General features: G+C 37.9%; 1 protein-coding gene across 1 annotated transcript in view; it reads right to left on the bottom strand.

The window, feature by feature from the left end:
- Mdfic (MyoD family inhibitor domain containing) overlaps positions 1-24,670 on the bottom strand; it is an 84,795-nt gene extending 60,125 nt beyond the window's left edge. The window contains exons 1-3 of the mRNA XM_026408895.2: positions 24,559-24,670; positions 24,080-24,275; positions 5,725-5,844 (exon numbers count right to left, since the gene is read on the bottom strand). Coding sequence (XP_026264680.2) covers positions 5,725-5,844; positions 24,080-24,173 — 214 coding nt within the window. The 5' untranslated portion in view covers positions 24,174-24,275; positions 24,559-24,670. The remainder of the gene's footprint in view (positions 1-5,724; positions 5,845-24,079; positions 24,276-24,558) is intronic.
- Positions 24,671-25,350: the final 680 nt, after the last annotated feature.

Raw genomic sequence — 25,350 nt, 5'->3', positions numbered from 1 at the left:
TAAAATTTAAAAATCAATAAAAATTAGAAATTAGAGCTCATGGAAGTTGGGTAAATTACCCAACCACAAAAGTGATCTAAAATTGAAAATTGGTTTCCATTAGCCACCCAACCCCTGACCTTAGGATGCTCAAAATAAAAGATGGAGAGTGGTTCTCCCAGGTTCTTGGGCAGAACACAGGTGAACACGGATTGATGCATCCTGAGGAAGAATCCCATCAGGAAACTTCATATCTGCTCCTGAACACAGCCTAATGTGTGCCATTGACCAAGAGACAAATACAGTAGTCCATTAACAATGACCACTGATTACCCACCAAACTGAAATCAAGCCATTATTTTGATTTTGGAATAATTGACAGTTAAATATTCTTCTTTTAGAGCAATAATCAAAGTATATGAACTATAGCATATGGTCAGCATCTTGAAAAGAAGGATTTTATCTGAAAGCCAAATAGAGGAGGAAAAGACACTAGCAAGGCAAAAGTCAGAATGCTTTATTCCTGCAACTGTCCCCAAAAGCAATGAGCATGAAAACTTAGAAGAAAAATATCCCAGATTTCCTGAGAAACTCACATCTACCAGTCTTTGTTGGGCAGTACTTACCTGTGAGCTTGTTTATGGCTTTTTTTTTTTTTTTTGAGATGGGGGGAGAAATTGAGCCCAAGGATGCTTAACCACTGAGCCACTTCCTCAGCTCTTTTCACTTTTTATTTTGAACAAGGCCTTGCTAAATTGCAGCAGCTGGCTTTAAACTCACAATCCTCCTGCCTCAGCCTCCCAAGGCGCTGGGATTACAAGCATGCGCCCATGCACTCCGCCTATGGTCCTTTTTATATAAAGTAAATTTTAAAGAAAATGCTTGTTGAAATGTGCATTCAAACAAGAAAGCCGTGAGAGAAATTTAAAGCTGAACCTCTCTCACTGTTTTTTCTGCAACATCTAAGCAAGAAATGCTCTAAGTATATAATCATACACCTGAGTATCTGCTTTCTTCTCCGAGTTTTACATAAAGGGCGCCTTCCCCCAAGTATTCAGTAAAGGGTGATCAGCGGTGAGTTGGCAAAGGCTGGGAAAAGAGATAATGGAGTTCCTAATAGCAGAGTCTGTTGATGTGGAGAGGAAATTCAGAGGATGCCAAGAGGAGGGTTTCAAGTGGCAGGATGAGTGAAAAAACAGGATACGGCAGCTCCATGAGAGTGGGCACGTGTGAACCAGGGAACGGCTGGCATTCCACTGCCAATTAAGTGCTTACTATTATGAGAGCTAAAAACTCTTCAAAATGAATAAATGGGTTAAACAGAATGGGGATTACCATTTAAGTAGAGCATTCTAACTTTACTTCAGATCATGGGAATTCTGTAAAATCACAAAGGAGAGAATTAGCTGAACAAAATAAGTTTAATGGAAAATTTATTTCAGAAGAGAAGCTAAGGAAAATTTCTGGAGTTAAGTAATGACATTTAGAATTAGGAGACATTTATGTAAAAGCAATGTCCAAGGATAAAGTTAAGTAATAAGAATTTTCAGAAAGACCTAGAAAAAATCTGAGATAGAGACCTGAGGCACTTTATAAAGAGGAACAAAGAAAAGTGTAAGCTCTTTATAGGAAATAATTAGGATGTAGAATTTGACCTAAATTAAAGCAAAATATTACATATGCTGGAGTATGTGCACAGGTGTGTGAGGGTGCACAGGTGAGTGCGGGTGCACAGATGTGTGCGGGTACACATGCCTGCACACACATAGTCCTTCCTACCCCTAAAGACTGAGATCAAAATGTTACTTCAGTTCCTTTTCTAGTCTAATTAGACATAAAAAGTTGTCTATTGCCTGTTATCAGTTTATGCATATTCTGGGTTAAAGAGAAAAATTAATATTAATTAGAGGTGTCACTTCATTGAAACGTTTATTTTACCAAGGCAGAGGAAGAGTGTTTGTTAAAACAGGATATAACTTCATATGATATAAAGTATCATATATACTAATATACTAATCTGAAAGGAAATGCCAAAACCTTAGCTAGTTCTCTCATACAAAGAAGTTTTTTTAAACTTCAAAATTTAAGCTCCATTCCAAAAATTAAATTACATACCAAAATATTTTCTCACAATATGAAAGCCTTTCAAACTGTAAAAGAATGAAAAATCATAAAAGAAATTTTTCAATTATACAATTTCCTCCCAAAAACCTCCATTGTGTTTTTAATTCTTAACTAATTTGATTTTTTTTTAATTTAACAAACTTAAGTGGCTGGAATTGTCCTGTTTTAATTTGAATTTCATAAGAAAGAGAATCACAAGGCACATTCCCTCACCATATTGTGTGTGGCCTATTTATTCGAAACGTTTGATTCCATATGGATTTCTTCTCTTTTATTTATTACTTCCAGAAAGGATTGTCTCTAATAAGTTAGCAACTTAGGGGCAACCAACTTGAATTCCAAACCCTAAAAGACCACTGTACCCCAGGTCTGCCACTTGCAATATTTTCTAGAAGGACCAGGGAAGTCAAAGTGCAAACTTTTGTGTGGAATGTGAGCCAACCATGAGCTGCTAGCAGGTGGTCTACAGAGGTCAAGGTTAAAGTTCACAGAATAATTTGGAAATTATTCTCAGCTTGGATCTCCTTTATGAAGCCTGAGAATACACCCTTTAATTAGAATGCAATTTCCAAAGTAGCCACTCCCTTGACTTTCCAGAGCTCAGTTATTCTCAGCAAAGTAAAAACAGCCTCAGCACACTGACAGTGAACATTCCCCTATAAATTACACCTTAAATGTCCAACCAAGAAGGCAGCAGGCATCCAGGCCAACAGAGATGTAAGCTGCCAAGCCTTGGTAACCACTCTTCAGAAGAGATAAAGAAAAAGCAGTCATATTCAACAGTGACTCTCCTTTGCTTCTTGCTTAGCAGCTGAGCTGTCCCATGGAAGCTTGGCAAAAAGAGTAGCTTGTGCATTTGAAAATGTTCCCACACCCCAGCCGACCTCATTTTTCTGATGATCCCTCCATCTAACCAACCTCTCACTACAGTGGGAACACTAACATCAATTCCGTGAGAGCCAGCTGTCCGCCTCCTCCATGGTGCTCAGGGAGCCACACAGGACTCCTGGAACAGGAGCCAGCCTGTCCTAACTCACCACAGATGTTCTCCTCCTCCCCCATGGAGCTCTGAGCCAGAGTCTCCTTTTCCAGGGCCTATTGTTATTACAAAAGATTTACTGGGCCTCAAAAATGTGCTAGAAGCTGAAGCAAGAAGAAAACACACATCTCCCCTAACCTCAAGGTAAATGAAGGCAGACATTAAGTTAGACAGAGATGGCCAGGGACTCTGTGGGGAAGGCCATAGAGGGAAAGTCAGGCAGCTACTTAGACTTCAGTGTCATGGAGTTGGAATAGCAAGCACTATCATAATACTAAACTTTGAAATGCTGTCCAGAATAGAGTAAGGTTTAAAGATGATATAAAATATTCCACTCTGCAAATCCAGATATCTTTTTTTTTTCCTGTAGATGCAGCAAAATAGCCTTTTTCTAGAAAAAGTGTAACTGGGGAAATAACAGAAATGAGAGTTTTTGAAATCTGTAATCCAAATTCAGAGTCAGATGTCACCCACAAATATTTGGAAATGCTTGCCAGCTCATGTTTCCAGCTGAAGTGGCATTACTGTCTTTGGTCATTATCTTTTGTATATCCATTCATCTGTCAGTTTTCCCAGCAGCCCTCTCAGAGGGGGTGATAAATCTCCCTATCTCTACATTCTTTCAGTGCATATTAGTGGGAAACTAAATATTTGTTCCCAAATGCTCCAGTATCCCAAGGCACTAATTGCATCATTATCTCAATAAACTATTTCCTGCAGTATTTTTGATCAGTGTCCACTTAAATCAGTATAGACAACAGAGTAATGCATTTCAAATCCATTCTCTTCTCATTTGTTTGTTTGTTTTTGCAGTGCTGGGGATCCAACCCAGGGCCTCCTGCATCCCAGGCAAGCATTCTACCACCAAGTTTCATCCTAGCCCCAAATCCATTCTCTTTAATGGTTTGAATTCTGTGACTAAAATGAGCTTCACCAAAAAGCACAAACAAATTTAACACATTAACACAATTCTCCATATCCTTATGCAACACTATTTGTATTTTATTTTTGTCCTAAGAGATCTTAGTCACATTTTCCTATTGTGGGCCTTTCCTAAGAAAGGAGATTAAGGGAAACAAATCAATTAAATGAAACACAAACTTAAAATTCTGTCATCTGTTACTATCAAAAAAAGAGAGAAAGAAAGAGAGATTAAAAAAAAAATCATGTTTCCCAACAAGTGGAGTTAAAATTGTCTCTCATACCTCTTCTAATTCCAACTCTGGTTACTAGAAAATCACAAATAATATATGGCAATACCTCCCAAAAAGTAAGGTTTCACAACAGTACAGTTAATATTTAGATAAAAGGGGAACAAAGTATGTTTGGGAATAAATGTTTGTTTGAAATAATGTTTATTTGATTCTTTGCAAAAAGCTATATAAATCATGTTCTTCACTGATTTCTGAGTCTCATTTCCTTCCTTCCTACTCTCTCCTCCAAACAAAAGTGTATAAAAACCAAAACGGTTCTAAAATTAAACTCCAATACACTCATTTTTAGAGCTTTTGTTCGAAAAGTGGAAATTCCCTTCTTTGACATTTTTAGTGTTACTGTTTGTTTTCTGTAAAGTTGGTCTCCCTGGGTTTTTTGTTTGTTTGCTTATTTGTTGTTTCTGCTTTATTCTGTTTGCCAGTCATGGCCAGGCATTAACCATTCTAGAGAAGAAAGAAATGTCCCAAGTTTCAAAGTAAAGGCAAAGGGCAGCACGAGAATCTCTATATTATGAAGTTGGATAAACAGATAATTTACATAAAATAAAACAGTACTTGATTCCCTGAAATGAATTCTCCTGTACACCTTGAAAAACTGAGACAGAGAAATGAATAAGAATTTCAAAAGATTTACTCCTATGCACTTCCAAGTGTGGCACAGTGTTGATCTTTACACCTACGTGTCAGCTACATAGAATCACTCATTTCATGGCAACTTCATCTGCATCCCACCTGGGAGAACTCAGTGACCAGAACATAAGCTCCAAAGATGGGACACAGAACTTCTTACAGAATCAGCATTCTAAACAGCACCCAAAAAGCGATGGCATTTCAGGGCATTCCCAGAGTACAACAAAATTATACCAATGCGACCCTGTCTCTAAATAAAATACAAAATAGGGCTGGGGATGGGGCTCAGTGGTCAAGTGCCCTTGAGTTCAATCCCCAGTACCAAAAAAACAAAAACAAAAACAAAAAAATTTGAATCATTTGGCCAGAAATAGGGACTGTCATGGCATTATCAAGATACGACTTGTCCTTCAACGCCATCTTTCTTTTTTTAGTCTCACAGTCCACATTTACTTAGGGTTGTCTGATTTTCAGTGTGTGGAAATTACTCCAGAAGGAATAAAGTTTTCACTAAACCTCTGAATCCAGTATTTACAAGTCAATTCTTCCTTTCTAAAGAAAAAATGGAAAACGACAGCATTATTTATATCTCTTTTTTAGCTCTGCAATTTAAAATACTAACTGATAAACTCTGCTTGCTGACGTACAGATTCATAGCAGAATTATACGGGACATTTAACGGAGACCATATTATCATAGACATATCCCAAACTCAAACTTTCTCCATAGAATACTTACTTCTGATAAGTTCACCACCTGAAGGAGTCCCCCAAATGGTCTGGTCTCGCGTCTCTCCATGTGTGAAGCCATTGGTAGCTTGAGTTACATCTTTTTCAATATTGTCTTTATTACATTTTTCTGAATAAAAAAAAGAATATACATTTGTTATCATTGAACATTACATGTTTTTCTCTAATTTCTTAGTTTACAGATTTTTATTAATGTCTCCAAGTCTGTCATAATTTTAAAAAAGTAAAAGATATAGACCTCTATTGGCTACTGCATGTTACTGATTCACTAACATTTATTGAGCACCTACTATCTGTTCACAGATAATAGAGATGTTATAGCAAAGAATAATCTATTAAATTTATAAAAAACAAATCATTTTAACATAGCAAGTGACCTGCCATGATAGAAAAATGTGGAAGTTAGATCAAAGATGAAAGTGAGTCCACACAGGTAAGATGCAGTGGGGAAAGCATCAAAGGAGAAGAGACTCCAATAAATGGTGGAGATGAAAGTTAGCCTACAGTTGAATGAGAAGTGACTGAGGAGTACAGAGGCACACCGTTCCTCCTGTAGAAAACGTAGGGGGAAAAGTCATGTATAAGGCATCCTCAGAGAAGAAGGGTATTGGGGATGGGAGGTTCATATGCAGTTCAGAAACTCTCAAGGAAAAGCCAATATGTAAGGAAATGTAAAGTCTTGTGAGGAACTTATGTCAAAAGAAACTGCAACCTATAACACAAGGTAAAATGTGAAAAGGTTCAGATAACTCAAAGAATTTCAAAAGAAAAAAAAAAACTCATCTGAATTCAGAGATCAATAAAGATGTTATAGAAAAGGGTGCATGTTGGATGGTCTTTAAAAAATTAGAAGGGTTTCATAAAGTCCAGATGGGATAAAGGTGGAAGAACAGCATAGGCAAACTCTAAAAGCAGACACTTGGAGAAAGATTTTGTCTCTGTGGACTATGAGGTGCTTTCGGGAACGTGTTAGGAGGTAAGACTACAAAGTTTTGATTAGAAACATAGATATTTAAAGGCCAAGATGAGATATCTGTATTTAATTCAAAAACAAGATAAATAAAGCCTAAGTAACCAGTTAAATTTCTAACAAAGCCACATATTAGAAAGATGAACAAATCTGTGCACACCAGTGGTTCTCAATACCAGCTGCACTTTAATTAACTTAGAAAGCTTTTATTTTTTCAAGCAGATCTGTGGGCCCCACGACCAATAATTCTTTTTCAATTAAAGGAGAATGGACTTCACTCGGATGATTCCAGTGCACTGTGTCCTTAAGAATCCCTGGAGAATGGATACATCAGAGGGAGAAAAGAGTAAGGGAAACTTAGCAAAGTTCATAGAGAAGTTAGGGAGCATGTAATTAATAGAATGACAAGATGGAAATAAGGATATATATGAGAAAGTAACTGGAAGTTTGCATAGATACCAAAGATGGAGTTTGATATGCTCAGATTCTTAGTATGGATTTGATTGGGGAAACCTGGAGATTAGAAATGATTTATTCATTTATAAGTGTGTGTGTGTGTGTGTGCGTGCACATGCACATATATGCAATACATAGCAGATATTTAGGCATTGTGTTAGGTGAAGGGAATACAATGAATTATGAGACCTAGCCCCGACCTGCAAGGAGGTTACAATCTAGCAGATGAATTCATCACTGGGTATTTGAATTTGCAAGCCAGAAAAACAAAAGAACAACAAAAGGCATAGTTTAAAAGCAATCATCTTCCTAAACTAGATTGCTGAAGCCTTTCAAATTAACCTTTTCAAATTAACCTCACCAAAAGAGTGACTCTATTAGAAGAGTACCAAGAACAGACTGTGCAGTTAGGAAGAAGTTAGAGAAACAGGATGATGTCAAGCCATGGAAGCAAAGAAAGGAAAGAGATTCAAACAGAAGTTGTTAGTCAACCGTGTTAACATTTCCAGTGGAAGGAAAAAAATTCTGCACATGCAAAAATTTCTCATGTACCACGGGGATTTCACAACAATTGAAAAGTTCTGCCATGAAACACATTTCAACACATGAAAATAGATGGACATGAACTTAGGACTAAATCCAGAGTCTGAGATCTCTGTAAAAAAAAAAAAAAAATAGGGTCTTCAATACTAAGTATTTTTAGAAAGTGAAACCATATTCATATAAATTAAAAGCATGCTAAACCAATATGTTCTAGATTTACGTAACATTTACTTAGCATTATCATAGGGAAAATGTAATCTTCATGAGATGTGTTAGTTTCAATTAAAATCTTTACTCTTTTAAACAACACCAGAAATCTTCCACTGCTACAGTCAACTCAAGGCCTTTCTGAGATTATCAATAAAAGAGATTTTTATACAAACTCAGTAGCACACATGAACTAGCTCGTCAGCAGAGTCTCATATGCTCCCTGCTACTGTCATGTAGCCGACTGCCGCCAGGTGTCATGCTAGTAGGCTTGATTCAATTAGTAACTTTAATTGAAGCTGAATGAAATTAATTATATAATTTTGAGCTGTTCAAGTTTAATTCCATTAAAATTAATTCATGAAACCAAGGCATTATGAAGCATTGCTGACTAAAAGAAAATAGGTATGAATAGAGCCTCTAGACACACTTGACTCATATTTGAATCGTGTCCAATATTCGAGTGCTGAACACAGACCCTCTCGACTTGCCACTGAATAAATGAAAATGTCATGTGGTCCATATATACATGAATTTACAATTATGAAACCTCCTACTACAGGGGAAACAAAATTCTTCCCATTCTAAATATTTATTTTTATCACACTTTTTTTTTAAGTTTCCTTATCTGAGTAATTCTAGAATTAGATGATCCCCAGTGTCTTTTCGAGGAAAGGACACGCTTCAAAAAGGAAAAGAAAAGCTATCATTCTCTTTCTCATGATATTCAAGAGTAATAAATTATATGCAACTACTATTACATCATAATGATCTGTCTATCCAACATTGCCTCCTTTGAAAACTAAATGTCTTGGCACAAAAATTAGTCTCTGTTTTTTGCTGTGATCCACAGCACCCAGCCCAAAGCAAAGCTCAGAAAGGGTTCCCAGTAAAATGCTTAAATTGACCTTTGCCAATTCTCTATTTGTATAAACTGAACCATTGTGAGCACTTGGCTGTTCTATGAGTTTCTCATGTATGCATATTATTTATCAATATTTTAAAATATTTTATTCATTTTCATGTAATACCCATATGGCAGCCCCTATGTGGTGGGTATTTACATAAGTCATTGAAGAAATGCACTAGAGAACAGGATTTAATTGGTGAACAGGTATAAGATGAACCATGATATTCAAACACAGAACCAACTTTAGTATAATTTTTAACTGGGTGGGTAAGCCATTATTCATTATGATGATAAAATGTTAGTTTCTAACAACAGATTTCTTGTAACAATGTAGGTTTGCTGTGTCGTTTCTGAATCCAGAAACAGAGGGCACAGTCTTAGTCGAATCAATTCCATTCTGGAGATCTGTAGTTGCAATTCAACTACTCTGTGGGCAGGAAGGCGATTTCAGCCATGTACCTTTTGTACCATTTGTAGCTTTTTCTGTATGCATCTGACAGGTACTCCAACCCAATATAGCAATTTTCTCTTTAAAAGCAACCTTCATCATCTCAACAATGCTCTTCTTCTAACCAAGGGTTCTTTACTTTGGCTCTGAGCCAGAACCACCTGTAGCACTCTTTAAGCACACGAAGATGCACAGGCCCCAGTCTCCCCCAATCTCCCAGGTCCCAGTTCAGGTGGTAGGCTGCTGGAAGGGTAATGTTGTCATGGCATATGGCCAGGTTTGAAGGACACTGTTCTAAGCAAGCTCTTCTCTTACACTATACAACTATTTAGGGGAAAAAAAAAAACTTAGAAGAGCATACTAAATACTCAGATACATATCTTGCTACTCATCACCTTGTCACAGGATTCCAAGTAATCAGAAAATGAAATTTTATCTAATCATCTAATTAATATAGAGCTATTTAGTTCTGTCTCCATGTCAGGACAACCATGAGAATACAAAACCTGAATTATTTATAATACTAATCAGTTCCGCTAATAGATGGGATGAAAAGAAGTATGTTTTACATATTAAGATAAAAATTGAAGACACTTTAAAAATGGTACTGAGCAAAGGTTGTCACGCAGCACTGGAACCTGCCTCCAAAAGCCTCACACGTGGACATTCCAGTGTGCCTAGTCTGGAAACAGAAATGGGGAAAGATGTTTGGATGAGGAAAAAAGCTGGGTCCTGACAACTCATCTTCCAGCTTGGGAGACCAAACACTCACACATGAAACAATCAAGCAGCTACAAAACAAAAGCTAATGGAAACTTCCCAGGGTCATAATTCTGGCTCAAAGGCCCACCAGCTGTGCAGACACTGACTGGGCCTTGCTGCCTTCATCCTCTTCATTGGGAAATGAAGGTTGAGCAGCATGGTTGCAGAGGCCTTTCTGACCCTCAAATTCTATAAGTCAGACTCTGCACAAGGCTGAACAATAGAGCCCAAATCTCCTCTGCACACTGAAGTGTGTTTAGAATGGAGGAGAGCAAATCATAGCAAAGCCTTTGTAAGGCATCGGATTTGAGTTAATTCTCAAAGAAAGTGACAATCATGAATTAGGCAAAAAAAAAAAAAAAAAAAAAGAAAAATATAAAGGTTCTAAATGATCAATTTAAATACGATATATCCTAGTCAGAAATTACTCTCTATCTTACAAAATCAATAGCTACTTTTTGCTATTTTTCTAAAGAATACAAATGGTAAGTATCAGTCCTCTCCAATCTTGATTACTCTTGCTGAGGAAGAATGAAAAGATTCAAGTAAACAGAATTTTCACTTAATTTAAAGTTCTCTAATATTTTACCTAGCTGGCATTATCCAAATTTAAAACTTTGGTAGTATCACTTAAATAATTGGGGAATCAAGTAATTGAATGGTGATTAACAAGAAAGAAAAATCTTTAAGAGCCTTAAATAAACTGGATAATAATTTATGTAATATAAATATATATAGTTTGTAATATGTATAATAAAAAATAATTTATGTAATATAACATACATATGTGTATGTGTGTTTATATACCACAGAAGAGCCACACAGTTGGTATGTAGTTGTCACATAAATTCTTTCATTGAAAGAAAAGAAATAATTTTTACAATTACAATACTGTCTTAGAAGTTTTCCAAGGACTTGAATATATAGATTTATTTGATCTTCAGAACCATTAATGATGTAATGAGGATAAAAGCATTAGCTCAATTTTATTGATGAGAAAACAGAGTAAGTCCCAGTCAGATATCTGGTTGGAAATAAGATGATAAAATACTGAGATGGAAAGGATCTGTAGCTCAGTAAATTTCGTATCCCACCCAGCAGAGAAAACCTGAATACAACACTCAGCCCTTCTCCAACATTTTAAGGAATGGCACCTCACAAAGGAACACATTCTATTCTTGGTCAGTTCAGTGCATGAGTAAGTTATTCTTTATTTTGCACATAAATCTGCCTTTGGCTAATCTATAACTGGTACTAGTTCTGTCTTTTGTAGGTACAAATGGTAAATTTAACCTTTTCTATACGACAACTGCTCAACTATTGAAGATGGATATTTTTTCTATCAATTTATAGTAAAGCAAATACATTATCTCAATAGCTGAACGCTTTTAACAAATAAAAGTAATGGAAGAACCTAGGAATGGTTGCTTCAGGATAAAATGCACTTGTCAAAGTTATTACATGTAAGTGTTTGATTGAACTTTAAAACAGGTAAGTTCTGAACATGACATAGTTTTCCAAGAAATAGGGACAATATTGCAATTTAAAAGCTCAAATATGTGAATTCTTCCAGATGAATAAAATAAGTTCTCATTAGAGTCTCTGAGGCAGAAATGCTACCCCTAAGTCCTTCTCTGCACAGGGTCTGAAATCAAGGTGCTTGGGCCACCACTAAGGATATGAATTCTGGGCAAGTTAATCTTTCATTTTAAAATGGGAATTACAACAGTATTTACCTCGTAAGGTCGATGTAGAAATGACCCTAACCCTAGAAAGCAGAATGAGCAAGGACTCATTCACAGTGGCTACTATTATTACATTAAGTATTATGACATACAGCATATTTTAAAAACCTGCTAAAAACAAATCACAGGGAGGCTGTTGAGGGAAGTATCCATTTAGTAATCTCTATATGAAAAACCATTGCAAATGATCTCTTTTCAGACTGAACAAGAAAATGTTCTGTTTTCTCTGAGAATGTGTGCTATTTTATTTTCCTGGTAGACAATGTAAGTCTAGATATAAAAATATTGCTTTCTTTTTAACTCAAATTTATAAACAAAATTGAATCTATATCTCTACCTTCTGATTTTTTTTCCCAAGCTTAGATCTCCTAGGATACCCACATTTTCCATTATTCTGTTTTAATCTTTTCTTTAAATGTACTCACATAAGCCACCTCAAATATTCTACTGAACTAGGCAAAGGTGTGTATAAGCTCACAAACCAATCATCAAATACATTTTCTACTTGTTATCCATATTTTATTTGCTTACTTAGTAAAAGAGTATATAAATGAGGGTAGTTGGCAGAAATCATTATAAAGCCTCATAAAACTTAATCAGTATAAATCTATTTTACAGAAAGGAATAGAAGTAACTCTATTTCTGCATAAATTTGGGGATTTCTGCTTGTTGGGTCTCATACTCTTCAATTAAATATTTGATAATAATCTATGACAGATCATTTATAATCTGCAAAATACATATATTGCTACTGTTCAAAACTCTATACTTTCTCTATAAACAAATTTGCTTTGAACAATTTTATTTTTACTCTTCCATCCAAACACCAGCATTATTACAATCTATGTGCATTCTAGTTTATGGAATCTCAAGTAATCTGAGACTACAATCTCTCAGAAAAGTAAAAAACTGAGTTTGGATTTTCCCAGAGGCTCAAAAATGTGGAAATTCTAAAACGCTTCCCAAATGTAACCTTTAAAAAACCAAAGATAAGGCAGTTTTCAGGAAGACCCTTAGGCTTTGGAATTTCACTTCTTTACTGATCCAAAAAAAAAAAAAAAAAAAACCCTTGAGTCCCATGACCTTTAAGGAACAAAGCAAAACTAACCTATTTTGTCTAATGTTCTAAAATGGATTAAAATCTCAATGACTAAAGCATTTTTAACAAATGATTGAGCGTGGCCAGAACATTCCATAATTTTGTAAACACAAAAAAGTTATTATGCAATTACAGATATATTATAAATGTTTGTTGAATGGTTAAATGCTTCAATCAACTTAATTTAATAAATTCATTGCTACCAGTATTTTGAAAAGTGGTTAGAGTTCTGAGCAAGACTTAAAATGTATTCCTTCAAAGGGCTTCTTATCAATTTAGAAGCTTAGGGTGTGATTCAAAAGAATGTGGAGGGGAAGAGACATTGACTTTATCAGTTTATGGATTTGAGGAAGAGGAAAGCATATACACAAGGAAAGTATAAAACAATTACAAAATAATCAGAACATACAATAGAATATAAATGTACAAGAATAGGTACAAAATGTTACAATTGTTGAAAATATATCAGAATAAATCAGGGCTCTATATAAGTGAGGGGAGGAGTAGAAATTCTGCAACTTCCACTTAAAAAAAAAAAAGAAAGAAAGAAAGAAAGAAAAAAATGGAAGGGAAGTTAGATAACATGATTCAGGGGACCAGAACACATTATCTCAGTCATCTTAATCCCTAGTACTTTTTAAGTTGAAACTAAGTCCCTGATGCTAAGAATATCTTTTCAGGATGACTGACCCACAGACACAGAAACTCCTACCTCCTTAAATCCAGGTTCAATTATGTTTACTCAGCCAATAAGTATGCTCATGCTAGAGCCAAACATTCATAGGCTTCTGGAATCTGGAGTTATGCTCTCCGTGGTCCCTGGAATAACCTGATGACATGAATTTAGCACCCAGCAGCCCAAAGAGCAGCAGACTCACGTTAGGGGTAGGGAAATAGCCTCAGAAGAAATAGCTTACTCCACTTTAATTATTCAGAGACCTTCCTCACATTTGGCTAAAATCCACTTCCCTGTCCTTTTCACTGATTCATCATATTTTGCCTTTGGAAAAAACCAAACAAAGTAAACAAATCAAAAAAGCAAGGGCTCACCCTCACTTCATGCGACAGCGCTGTGTTCTTCTACCTTCTTGAGTTAAACAACCTCAGTTGAATGGTTTTTCAGATGTTTTACATTTTATTCACTCTTAAAGGCAGGAGAGTCTTCCTGATCTTTTCTAGAAAGTTATCACAATAGAGTTTGTATAACTGGTGGCTGAATTCCAGAAAACAAGTCTATGCAGCTCCCTTAATTAGCAGTCTATGTGCCTCATTCTACCATCTTCCCCTTTTAAACATGAGGAAACACCCATCTTTAGTCTTTCATGGAGTCATTCTTATAAGTGCTGCTGTTTAAAAAGCATTTCTGTTAACTCTCAAAGAGTTATCTGATCAGGAACACTTTCTCTCTCTGGCTTTCTGGTTAAGCACAGAAACCATCCTTATTTGGTTTTATTACAAGAATGATGGCCAGTGAAAATCAAAAGCAAATCAAAGGGGCTGCTTTAATCCGTAAAGGAATTTCAAAGCTATGGAGATTGAACTTGAAGTAAATAAATAAGAGAGGTCGGAGAGGATGGTTTCCAAGAGGTAAAGGCATAAATAAGATAATAATGAGTAAACTAGTATTGTATTAAAATTGATTTCTTAGACTTGAGAATGATAGATATGGATTTGGTTTTAAGTCCCTTCTTAATTCTCATAGATGCCCAATCCAGAAGCTTCTCATTTCATTCAGAAGCCCAGCCTTAATCTTTTTGACCTTGTCCTCCCTGGCTTTGACTCTGCTAGCATTCTCTGGATTCTCCTTTAAGCCCACTAGAAAGCTATCTTTTTGTGATAGGGTCTTTGCAATCTCATTAACTCCACATTTCAGTTCCTCCAGCATGAGAACGTGTAGATCCACTATCCTGGATAGATATATCCTATGTGGAGGTACCAACTTTAGCCACTGAAATTCAACACTCCCCACAATTTGTCACTATGCTTTTCTCCCTGCCTGTTCCTCCGACTATGGCTTGCATCTCAGTTCATGATAGTTACAGAATCAGCATTAACTGTATTTCCCCCTTAATTCCTGTTGCAACATTAATCAAGTACTAGATCCTACTACATACACCTTCCAAATTTCTCCCAAATCTGTACTTTTATCCCCATGTCCCTGCCAATGTCTCAATTTCTTTCCTCTCCAATCAGAATTACTTTCACATCAGAAAGACTGAATATATTGCTCCTTAGATCAAGAATTACACTCATTTGCACATTGATGGTTATTTTCACATAGTACATATTTTATATTGTAAACTCCTGTGCTTGATAATTTCACCTTCTATTTCAAAGACAAACAGTAAAGCCCTTCCAAAATCCTGCATGTTGCTTGGGTGATGAAAGAAATAAGAACAAAGTAGGTCTATGTTCATAGAGACCCCAGAGATCAGAAGGGCATCCATCATGAAAAAAGAGCAGGGGTGTGCATTTGAGAAAAGATAGGAAAGAGAGGGGGCTGGTTCCTTCATACTCTGCCACTTAGCCTTGAGTGCCTGTCACGTACTCAACCACATGTTGCGTTATTTTTAGTGCTCAACTCTGCACAATTAAAAAAAAAAAAAAAAAAAAAAAAAACTACAGTCTGAGTATTTTTCAGCTGAGTTCACTAGATGCTCAAGCCCAGCAAAAACTGACTCCTTCACATTCTGAGATTCTCTCCCAACCTCTAAGTGTATTAGCTCCAGAATGATATCAGCAGTTTGTTGGCAACTGGACATCAACTAATTTGTCATATGTTCTTGTTGTAATCTTGAATTGATATTTAAATAAGGGATTGCAATTTAATTTGCTAGACATTCATATTTAATCCTCTCTCAACTTGTTTACAAATTCCTTCAGTGCACAACAATGCATTATACATTCTTAATCTTCACAGGACCCTGGACATAGTAGATGTACATAGTAAACACAAAATATATTTATAGACAGGGTTTTCCCTTTCAAATGTCTTAACTGGAAAACATTTGTGTTACCATAAACATCAATTTCAGACTTTATTCCTTGGACTCCTTTAAAAAAACAGGCAGAAAGGCACATGTATATGAATCATCTTACTTCAGATCATGTGGGTGTGAATCTGAAAACAGAAGTAGACTGGGAGTAGAAACCACAAACAAAACTGAATTCATGTTACACTCTTTTCATAGTTCCTACTCAGGGAACCCAAAGTGATCAGAATGAGCCTACACAATGGAACTCATAACTCAGTTTCAAAAACTTAAGGTTCAAAAGCTTTCCTCATTCAGGACATGCATGCTAATGAGAAAAGAAGTTATTAAGAGTTTAAGTAACTTCAGGAAAGTGTTACTGGCAAGACAGAGAGGGAGAAGAGAGAGAGACATCTGAAACACTGACTCATATACAGCACTGAGAGAAAAAGGCTACACCATCTTCGATTTGCTCCAATGAATCACCAACATTACACTATCCAAAATCTAGAATCTAGACAGTCCAGAATCAGTGTGCTCTTAATAAAAACTGAATAAAATCTTTTAGAAGTAGAAACAGAAATCAGTTGATTTATCTTCTGCCTTTATCACAGGGGAATACTTACATTATCTCAGAAAAACAATTTGATTGAATTTTCCTCTGTTGTTTGTTATTGTTCTAAGTAATCTTCCATTTGCAAATGGCATAACATTAGATTGGGTCAATTTATGTTTCCTTATTTTCACCCAATCTTTTATGACTATAAAAATATAATACTAGTAAAATAACTGCATTCTGTTATTTGGCTTTCTTTCCATGAAATTACCTCAACAAGAACCAGGAAATAGGGTTCAAAGTAACAGGAAAAGCCCTTACACACCCAAAAATTCCATGCCTTCCCTAGCAGCCCTGTAAAGGTCACTGGATCATATATATTAAATTTTTGTCCATAGACTGACAAAACAAGCATAATCTCCCCTGACCATAAATCTTAGCTTGCCATTTGCATCCCTGGGCACTCTGGCTCCTCTACCCCGCCTGGAAAACAAGGTCAGTTAGTACAGAGTCTTCCCACACATGTATGATATTTGTCCCTTGTCCTCACATTGTTTCCACCCTGCCATCATCCAACCCTGTGCTAATTTCAAAATCCATTCTCTCTGCTTCTGTTCCCAAGCTCCCATGTGCTGTTTCTGAGAAAGGCAATCAACCATGATAACCCATATCCACTGGAATTCATGCCATTCATTCTTAGGTAAGCCCCCGAGTGTTACTAAGCAGCCTTGTTTGCCCCCAATTGACTCCCTCTTAAATTCTTCACTCTTCCAAATCTTCTCCACCTATCTCCAATCTCTCCACTCATCCTAACCTCCCTTGCTTTCAGCAAATGTTACCATCTACTTCACTGAGAAGATAGAGGCCTTCGGTAGTCTCCTTCTCTTTTTTAGATCAGATTTCTTCTAGATTATCACCAATCACTCTCTCCCAGCACCATCTCAAAAGGATAAATTGCTCTCTTTCCAAAGACTGGTAAAGAATTCCTTCAAGAATTTTACTCTTTCAGTTACAAAAACCCACAGTACCATCCTTCCATCCCTCTCCCTGCCACCTTTGGTCTACTTCTAGATCCCCTGGCTTTCCTCCCATTCATGTGGAGGGAGTGTTCACTCCATCCACTCAACAGAAGCCTTCCTTACATCTGTTTCTCTTTAATGACAACAACTTTTATTATATTCCATAACCACCAAATGTCCAACACTTCTGTGAGGAATCATTAGGAACTCTTTTTGTAGTTTGGTTGTTGTTGTTATTTTCACTATTCCTCCCTAGAGCACAGCCATTTCTAAACATCAGTCTTCAGTCCTTTCCCTCACTCTTGTGCCCACTCATCAGCAACCTGATGGTAAATTCTTGGCCTCGGAGACTAACCCCCACCACTGTCCTAGTTACAAATTCTCATTTCCAGCTGCCTATTGGCCCTCATGATTAAGGATGAGTTCCCTGGAATCAGCCTAGTCAAAAGACTCAAGTGGGGTGCAGTGGTGCATACCTATAATCCCAGAAGCTTGGGAGGCTGAGGGAAAAGGACTGAAAGTTCAAAGCCAGCCTCAGAAACTTAGTGAGGACCTAAGCAACTCAGAAAGACCCTGTCTCTAAATAAAATACAAAAAAAAAAAAAAAAAAAAGGGTTGGAGATATGGGTCAGTGATTGAGCACCCCTGGATTCAATCCCCAATACCAAAAAAAAAAAAAAAAAAAGTACTCAACAGCTCCTGATGTTTCTACTCAGGCTACAAAGCAAACCTATGTATTACCTTAAGTTTCTAGCTTTCCCCCATCTCCCATATTAAATATTTTACCCAATCATATCAATTCAGTTCATCAAAATGTGAGCAATGTGAATCTCAGGAGATTCAAAGATGATCAAGTAAAAATTGATGCCCAAGAAGGCTCTTGACACTAGCTAGAGCTCTATTCTGCTTCTGTTGTTGTTCCTAAATCTATTTCCTCGGTTCCTCTTTGACTGAGGCTGCCCTAGGTCTGCTACTTTTTTGGCAGCCCACTGTAATGGACTTCTCGAAGATTGCCATTTCTACCCTTGCTCCCTTTTCCAAGTGTCACCAGGTTTATTTTCCTAAAACCACGTTATCAGGTCTGATACTTCCCCCTTCTCAAGAACCTTCAATGGCTCACCACTGCCAACAAGAAAAATGTTCCTTTATACATAAAAAATACCATTTCCTCAGCAGGGAACCAAGATTCCTGAAACTGACTTTCCCCTATCTTTGCACTCATTCTCTGTTCCTCCATATGGACCATAAAATGTTCTTGGTGCAGTACCCAACATTTCATGTCTTGCTTTCTACCATCCATCTCCACAACACTGAGTCCTACAATCAGCCTAGTTAGAATTAAAACTTCTTCTTGAGGCTTTTCCAAATCCCCCTCTAATGGTGCTTTCTCTCTCCAAAGTTCTATCCTCACACATTCTTTGTGCCTCTATTATAGTACCTGTTTCTACACACGCCAGCCACAAGCTCAGGTCTCACCATGTTATCCCTTAGAACATTTCTGCACAGTCATCACCTCAAACAGCTCAACCTCTCCAAATGTTCTCTTAAATTTAATTCCTTCCTTCCTATCTCCCTTCCCACCTCCCTCCTTCCTCTTATTAGTTTTTCCCAAGTTACATTCTTCTCTTCTTCATGTGATTCTTTTTCTTCAGGAATAGAAAATGAATTTGCCATTCTGATAAGCCTTGCACTTCTAGAACTAAAGTTATAAAATGAACATTAGTTCCTTTACAAACAAAAAAGTTGTAAGGTGCTTGAAAATGCTCCTGAATCCTCTTCCAAATCCAGACAAGTCACCTTCTATTTTTCTAATTAAGCCCATCCTTTCATAATCATTCATATTCAAAAAAAGTGTTTTAAACCAGCTTCTATTCACTTTAATTTTGTTCTTGGTTATTTATACGTGGCTGTCAGAGTTGCAATACTAATTTCTCTGGGATTTACCATTATAGACATAAAAATTTAATAAAATATAATTCCAGCAATCTTTTGAGATTTATTATGGAGCTAAATATAATTTATCACTGTTTCTATGAGAAAGCATAATCCAGGTTCCAAAAGTCTAAATTGCAAATGAACACAACTCATTCAGGACCATCACAAGCTGGGATCTCCAAAGTGTAGGATATCGGGACAAGAATATCTACTGAAGTCGTGAAAGAAAGTATTAAAATCCCATTTACTTACTATCTCATACTTTTTAACTTTTACTTTGTACTTCTCTTACCATGTTCAAAATATATTTTATTTTAATACATATTGTTTTGAAAACAAATCAGCTTTTACAGGATGAATTCTCTGAAGTACTTTGTGTATGAACTGGTATATGTGATAAAAATTTGAAGAGAATCAGCAGAGAGTTCACTTGGAGTGATATGATTTAAATTTTGGAAGCTGAAAGGAAATTATTTTAGAGCTTTTTGAAGACTTTCCCCTCCAAAAATTAACATAAAAGGATTATCCTGTTCATAAAATCCATCAATACAACATGTCTTTTTACAAGTGCCTCCAAATTAACAATTCTCAGCTAGAATTAATTAGAGAACTCCTGGAGCTTGTTTAAATGCAGATTCTTTGGTCCCACACCCTGAGAATCTGATTTTGTAAGGCCAGTGTAAAGTAAAAGATGTCAGTAAACAGAGAAAGAGAGGGAGAGAGGGTTAGGGTTAGGATTTCTCCAGCTGAACACTGTTCACTGATGACATTTGGAGCCAGATCATTCTTGGGTGTGGGGTTGTCCTAACCTGTGCACTGAAGGATGCTGAGCAGCATTACTGGTCCCTTCTTACTAGGAACACACACTCCACTGCATCAGGACCACCAGAGGTGTCTCCAGAGAGAGGCAAATGTCTCCTGGAGGGCAAAATCATCCCCAGCTGAGGACCAGGGATAGAAACTGTCCAAAGATAACACATTTTGGGAAATGTCATCCTTAGAAGGATAAAACAATATGACAAAAGTAGAAGAATACTGATGTGCATAAGCATATTTTATATAAATTGAAATAAACAGGCTTCCCAAAAAGGAAATCTGATTAGCCACTATAAACTCCTGACAACTCAGCTAAGCTTCTAAGTCAAAGCTCTTCTTATGTAATTTCAACTTGAAGATTCTCTCCCTAGCTTCTATTTTAGATTATTTTTAATTAACTTCACTGGCATTTTGCATCCTGCTATGAAAAGTCCGCCTAATAGTCTCAGAGGACTCTCCCAAGAGAGAAGAGTGCATTAAATCACACATTATCACATTAAAGTATATTCCAGCACTCAAGAGTCCAACAGTCTACATCTTGGCAAATGCAATGTGGTGGGGGTGGGGACAGAAACAGGCTCAAGTGATTCACAATATCCAAAGCCTATTAACTGTGATGCATCTACCCCAGATGAAAAAGTTGTATTGATTCTCTACTTCAACCACATTCATCACAATGACATATATTTTACAGTGTGTGCTTCTACCTGATCTCTTACTTCTGTGTATGGAACCTTGGTCAAGTCACTTAAATACTTTGGATGCCCTTTCCCTCACCTAAAAAATGAACACCTTCTACTAAATTATTTCTCAAGATCCCTCTAGTTTATAAGTCACAAATGCATGAATGAAGCAATTAATTACAAGTCTCTTTCAATTATACAAATTCTAGTAACTACTACACCAAAGCTCAAAAGCTTAGACTTTCAATGTTGTTTGATAACACAATGACTTTTAAAGTGCTTCTCAAAAAAGAAAACAAAAATGACAATTGGAGGAACCATATGTAAGACTCATTCTGTCTCAGAATGCAATGTGGTCCAAATTGTTCTTCACCTCTCAAGGAATTTGTACTGAATCTTCACATAAGAAGACAGCCCAATATTTTAAAAGTTAGTCATAAGGCAAACACCTATAATCCCAGCAGCTCTGCAGGCTGAGACATGAGGATCACAAGTTCAAAACCAGCCTCAGATTCTTAGAGAAGCCCTAAGCAACTCAGTGAGAACTTGTCTCAAAATATAAAAGGGCTGGGTATGTGGTTCAGTGGTTACGCATGTCTGGGTTCAACTCCTTGTACAAAACAAAATAAAACAAACAAACCAAAAGAAAACTTAATCAAAAATAGGAAAATCATTTTAAATGTCCTGTTTACCTGTTTACTTTCTAATTTCAGTAATATAGGTAACAAATCACTCCTGACAGGTCACATACCCTGCAGGTGTAGTTGTTTTGTTTGAACTGCACAAAAAAATAGACTTAGTGATTTCTAAAACTTGCAAGTTTTAGAAATGGAGAAATAACACATAAAAATCCAACTTCCAGTATCTCCTGAAATATCAGAAGTTATTAACTCACATGGCAATGATTGGTTAAAGGTAAAGAGTGTGGCCGCCTGGCCCATGAGCTCTCCAGTTCTCTGAAATCCCATTGCTTCTTATTGTCTGACACCTGTCCTGGTTCCTTCTTACAGCCTGGAGCATGTGAGCTCATGCCCTTGCTCTATAACAATCTTTGAAATACACAGGAGAGATTTCCATGCTCTCTAATGCTTTCAAAGCAATAGCAAATCGCTCAGAATCACAACAAAAATGCAGAACATTTTAAGAAGCAGAACTGTGCTCTCAATAAGGACACCTTTTCTAATTCCTAAATCTAAAAAGTAGAAGGAACTATACTGTAGGATTCTCAGCACCACCTGAAAGGATATAGAATGGAATGCTTTATTTGTTGGGGAGTACAGACTTGTGGATCTCTAAATTACTTCCAATTTTAAGGTCCTATGCCTTGGGATACAGTATGGATATCTCTTTGCAAAGATACTAGATATGTAAAAACCATCTATGTTTAAGTTCATACTTGCAAATTTGCTTAATTTTTCATGGGAAGACTTAGTTCACTTCCTTCTTCATTAAATGGCATTTTCTGTTAACTTTCTTAAAACATTTTTCTCACTGACCTACTCACTCCAAAATAAAGTTTTTTAAATACACCTTACAGAAACCTACCTGTTCAAAATACAATAGTTTAGTAGATACTGAAGATTTTCTTTTAAAAAAATCAACCTTACATCTATAATTAAATAGATCTCTATTTTTTAAAGTTTTCATAATTAAATGAATTAAAAGAAAAAAAAAGCAGTGTATGACAATGTTCCTCTTGAAGCTAAGGTAATTTTCTGATATATACATTACTAGTTTCCAGTCTGAGAGCCTGTGTGTTACATACAGCAAAGGTTCTACTTCAGGCCCTTTTAGATGCCCTGCTTCTTAAAGTCAGATCACATGACACCAGGCAGCTTTGCATAACACAGGTGCATTAAGTACTATTGCAGATTCTTCCAGCTGATTTTAAAAATGCATACTAATAAAGTTGAATATCACACATATTAACTATTTCCAAATCAAATTGTTTTCCTTGGGTGTTTGATGTTGATTTTTGACATAAGCATTGTTTAACAATAGTGATTAACAGCTCAAGTGGGAGCATAAACAGCCCATCAATGAGTAGATATGACTACTGAGGGCATGCCTAATGACAGGAAAATGATTGTGTTGACAATACAATGTGTAGAACATGGGTTGCTTCTGGGAAAACATATGTTTATCATTCAAGTTCTCTGCTTTTCTGCAGCTAATCATTTTTATTTTTTCTGTTTAGAAAAAAACGAGTCACTCTTTCAAAGCAAATGATAAATGTAATTCAATTTAACAGCCCTGGATGCCAGAACATTTTGATTTAACCATGGATGTTTCCTGCTTTTATCTACTGTGGCTTGAACATTAACTTCTTCTTTTCCATTTTTTGGTAGTTTAAATAAAGAAAAAACAAAAAACCAAGAAACTCATTACATTATTATGGGGGTAGGGGGTTGCTATCAGATATGCTTAAAGTCAAGACTGTTTGGTATATTTTAGAGTCCTGGAAAATTATTTAGTGTTTATCAGTCTCAGAATCCTTTACATTAAAATGGTCCTTAGAGAAAAATGTATGAAAAATGTAAGACCCAATGAAAACATTAAGGATACTACCTCCAAGAGAAGAAAGATGTTGTCTAACTTTGTTAAAAGCTTGTTATGGAAGTTCCCAAGAAACAGTAGTATTTTCTCTTTGGAAGAACACAAAGGATCTAATTCATTCTTGGAAAACGTTTCTTTTAAAATACTTGTTTATTTCAAAGCAAAACAATTATTGAAAACATACGCAGGAGTCATTCCAAAGTAATTGGTCACAGAAACCTGGATTATCAACCGGATGGCAGAGTACCCACAAGGAACAGATGAAAAGGAGAGCGCACACATGTTCGGGAGCTGGAGGCCATCCTGAATCTGAGGACACCAGGACTGGGCACACCTAGAGAAGTGCTTCCCAGCCCACACCTCTGAGTCTTAGGCCCAGCAATGCACATGCTTAAGGAAGAAGCCATCCTGTCATCCTGTTTCTCCGCAACCAAAGGAAGGGGGAGTGGAGGGACCAGCCCATCCCGCCCTCCTATCCGGTTGTTGATCTAGGGCAAGAATCCTGGGCGAACTCGCTTGAGTAACGTGAACTGTGCAAAAGTTCACAACTATGAGATGGGAATGGGTCCTCAGAGCACCAAACCACCCTCCCTATCAGTACACCGGGGACCCCACTTGAAAACGCAACAATGAAAAAGAAGCTCACAAGTTGCGAGCGCGCACTCACCCTGGGCGGGGGAGCCCAGCCGGCCGCCGCCCGCCTCGGCCGCGCGCTGCGGCCCCGCGGGCCCGGGAGCCAGGGCTTCGCCCGCGCTGGACATGGGCCGCTGCACCAAGCCCGCCGCGCCGCCGCCTAGCTCGCCGCCCCGCGGGGCGCACGGAGGAAGGCCTGCTAGGTGTCGAGTGCAGGGAACCGACTGCTTCTGGCGGAAAAAGAAAAAAAAAAAAAATGTTTTTTAGAGAAGAGCACACTCCGCCTGCGGGACATTCCCTCCCCCTCCGCTTCCCTCCCTCAAACTCCTCCCCGGGGAAGTTTTGATAGGAAACCTGCGAGGAAAACTGCTCAGAGTACAGTTGACAGCGGCCGAGCCCGGGGGTGTTGGGAGGGGGCTGTAGGAAGAGAGATCCGGCTGAGGAGAAGCTGGAGGAGGAGGTCAGACCCCTCCTGGTCCCGGCCGGGGGCCACCACCTACCTCGGCCACCTACCTCTGCATCCCCCTAGTCGCTCAAAGCCCCTTCCTCCGCCTCCTCTTCCGCCCCGGAAAGTTAGCGAGGCTCTGGCAGCGGCCGCATCTCGCCCTGGTGGCCTGACGACGGCGGCGGCCGCCCCTGCGCGTCCCTCCCGCCTCCCTAGGGCTCAGCCCAGACGTCGCAGTGGCGGCAACTGCGGCAGCGGCGGCGGCTCTGACTCCGCGCACTCCGCCCCCTCTTTCCAGCCAGCTCACTCTGGCCAGCTCCTCTCCGACGAGGACTTTTGCCCCCCTCTGTCTCTCTTTCCCGCCTTCCACCACTCCTACACTCCTCTCCAACACTTCTCCCTCTGTTGCTCCTTTTCATCACATCCGGATCGGGGAGGACTCGAACTCTTGGCAGCGGGCCCTGGGCTCTGCCGCGCGCTCCCTCGCGCTGGGAGCTGTCTGGGTCAGGAGGCCAAAGCCGGACAGGGCTGGCGCGTGCTCCTCACTCCAGCGCTGCGCCCACCCGGGCTGGGGAAAAAAAAAAAGGAGGGAATGAGCAGTTTTCTGGCTGACCAGTCGTCCCCTCTACCCTACCAGGAATGTCATCCAACTCTTTGTTCCAATCCTGACCCCAGACCACAATCTAAAGGAGTGCCCCCACGGGAAGTTGAAACCTTTAAAATGGACTAGGGAAAACGGCAGGGTGGGGGGAACCCACATATCTAACTTTCCTGGTGGGACAGGGAACACGTGAATTTGAAAGCTTGGCTCCAGCTGAGCGTTTAATCTCAGCCTTATTTTTCATTTATTCATTTCGGTC

The sequence above is a fragment of the Urocitellus parryii genome, chromosome 3 (assembly GCF_045843805.1).
Source record: "Urocitellus parryii isolate mUroPar1 chromosome 3, mUroPar1.hap1, whole genome shotgun sequence".
Lineage (NCBI taxonomy): Eukaryota > Metazoa > Chordata > Mammalia > Rodentia > Sciuridae > Urocitellus > Urocitellus parryii.
Note: the sequence above shows the minus strand (reverse complement) of the source record. Positions and strands in the feature narration are given on the sequence as shown.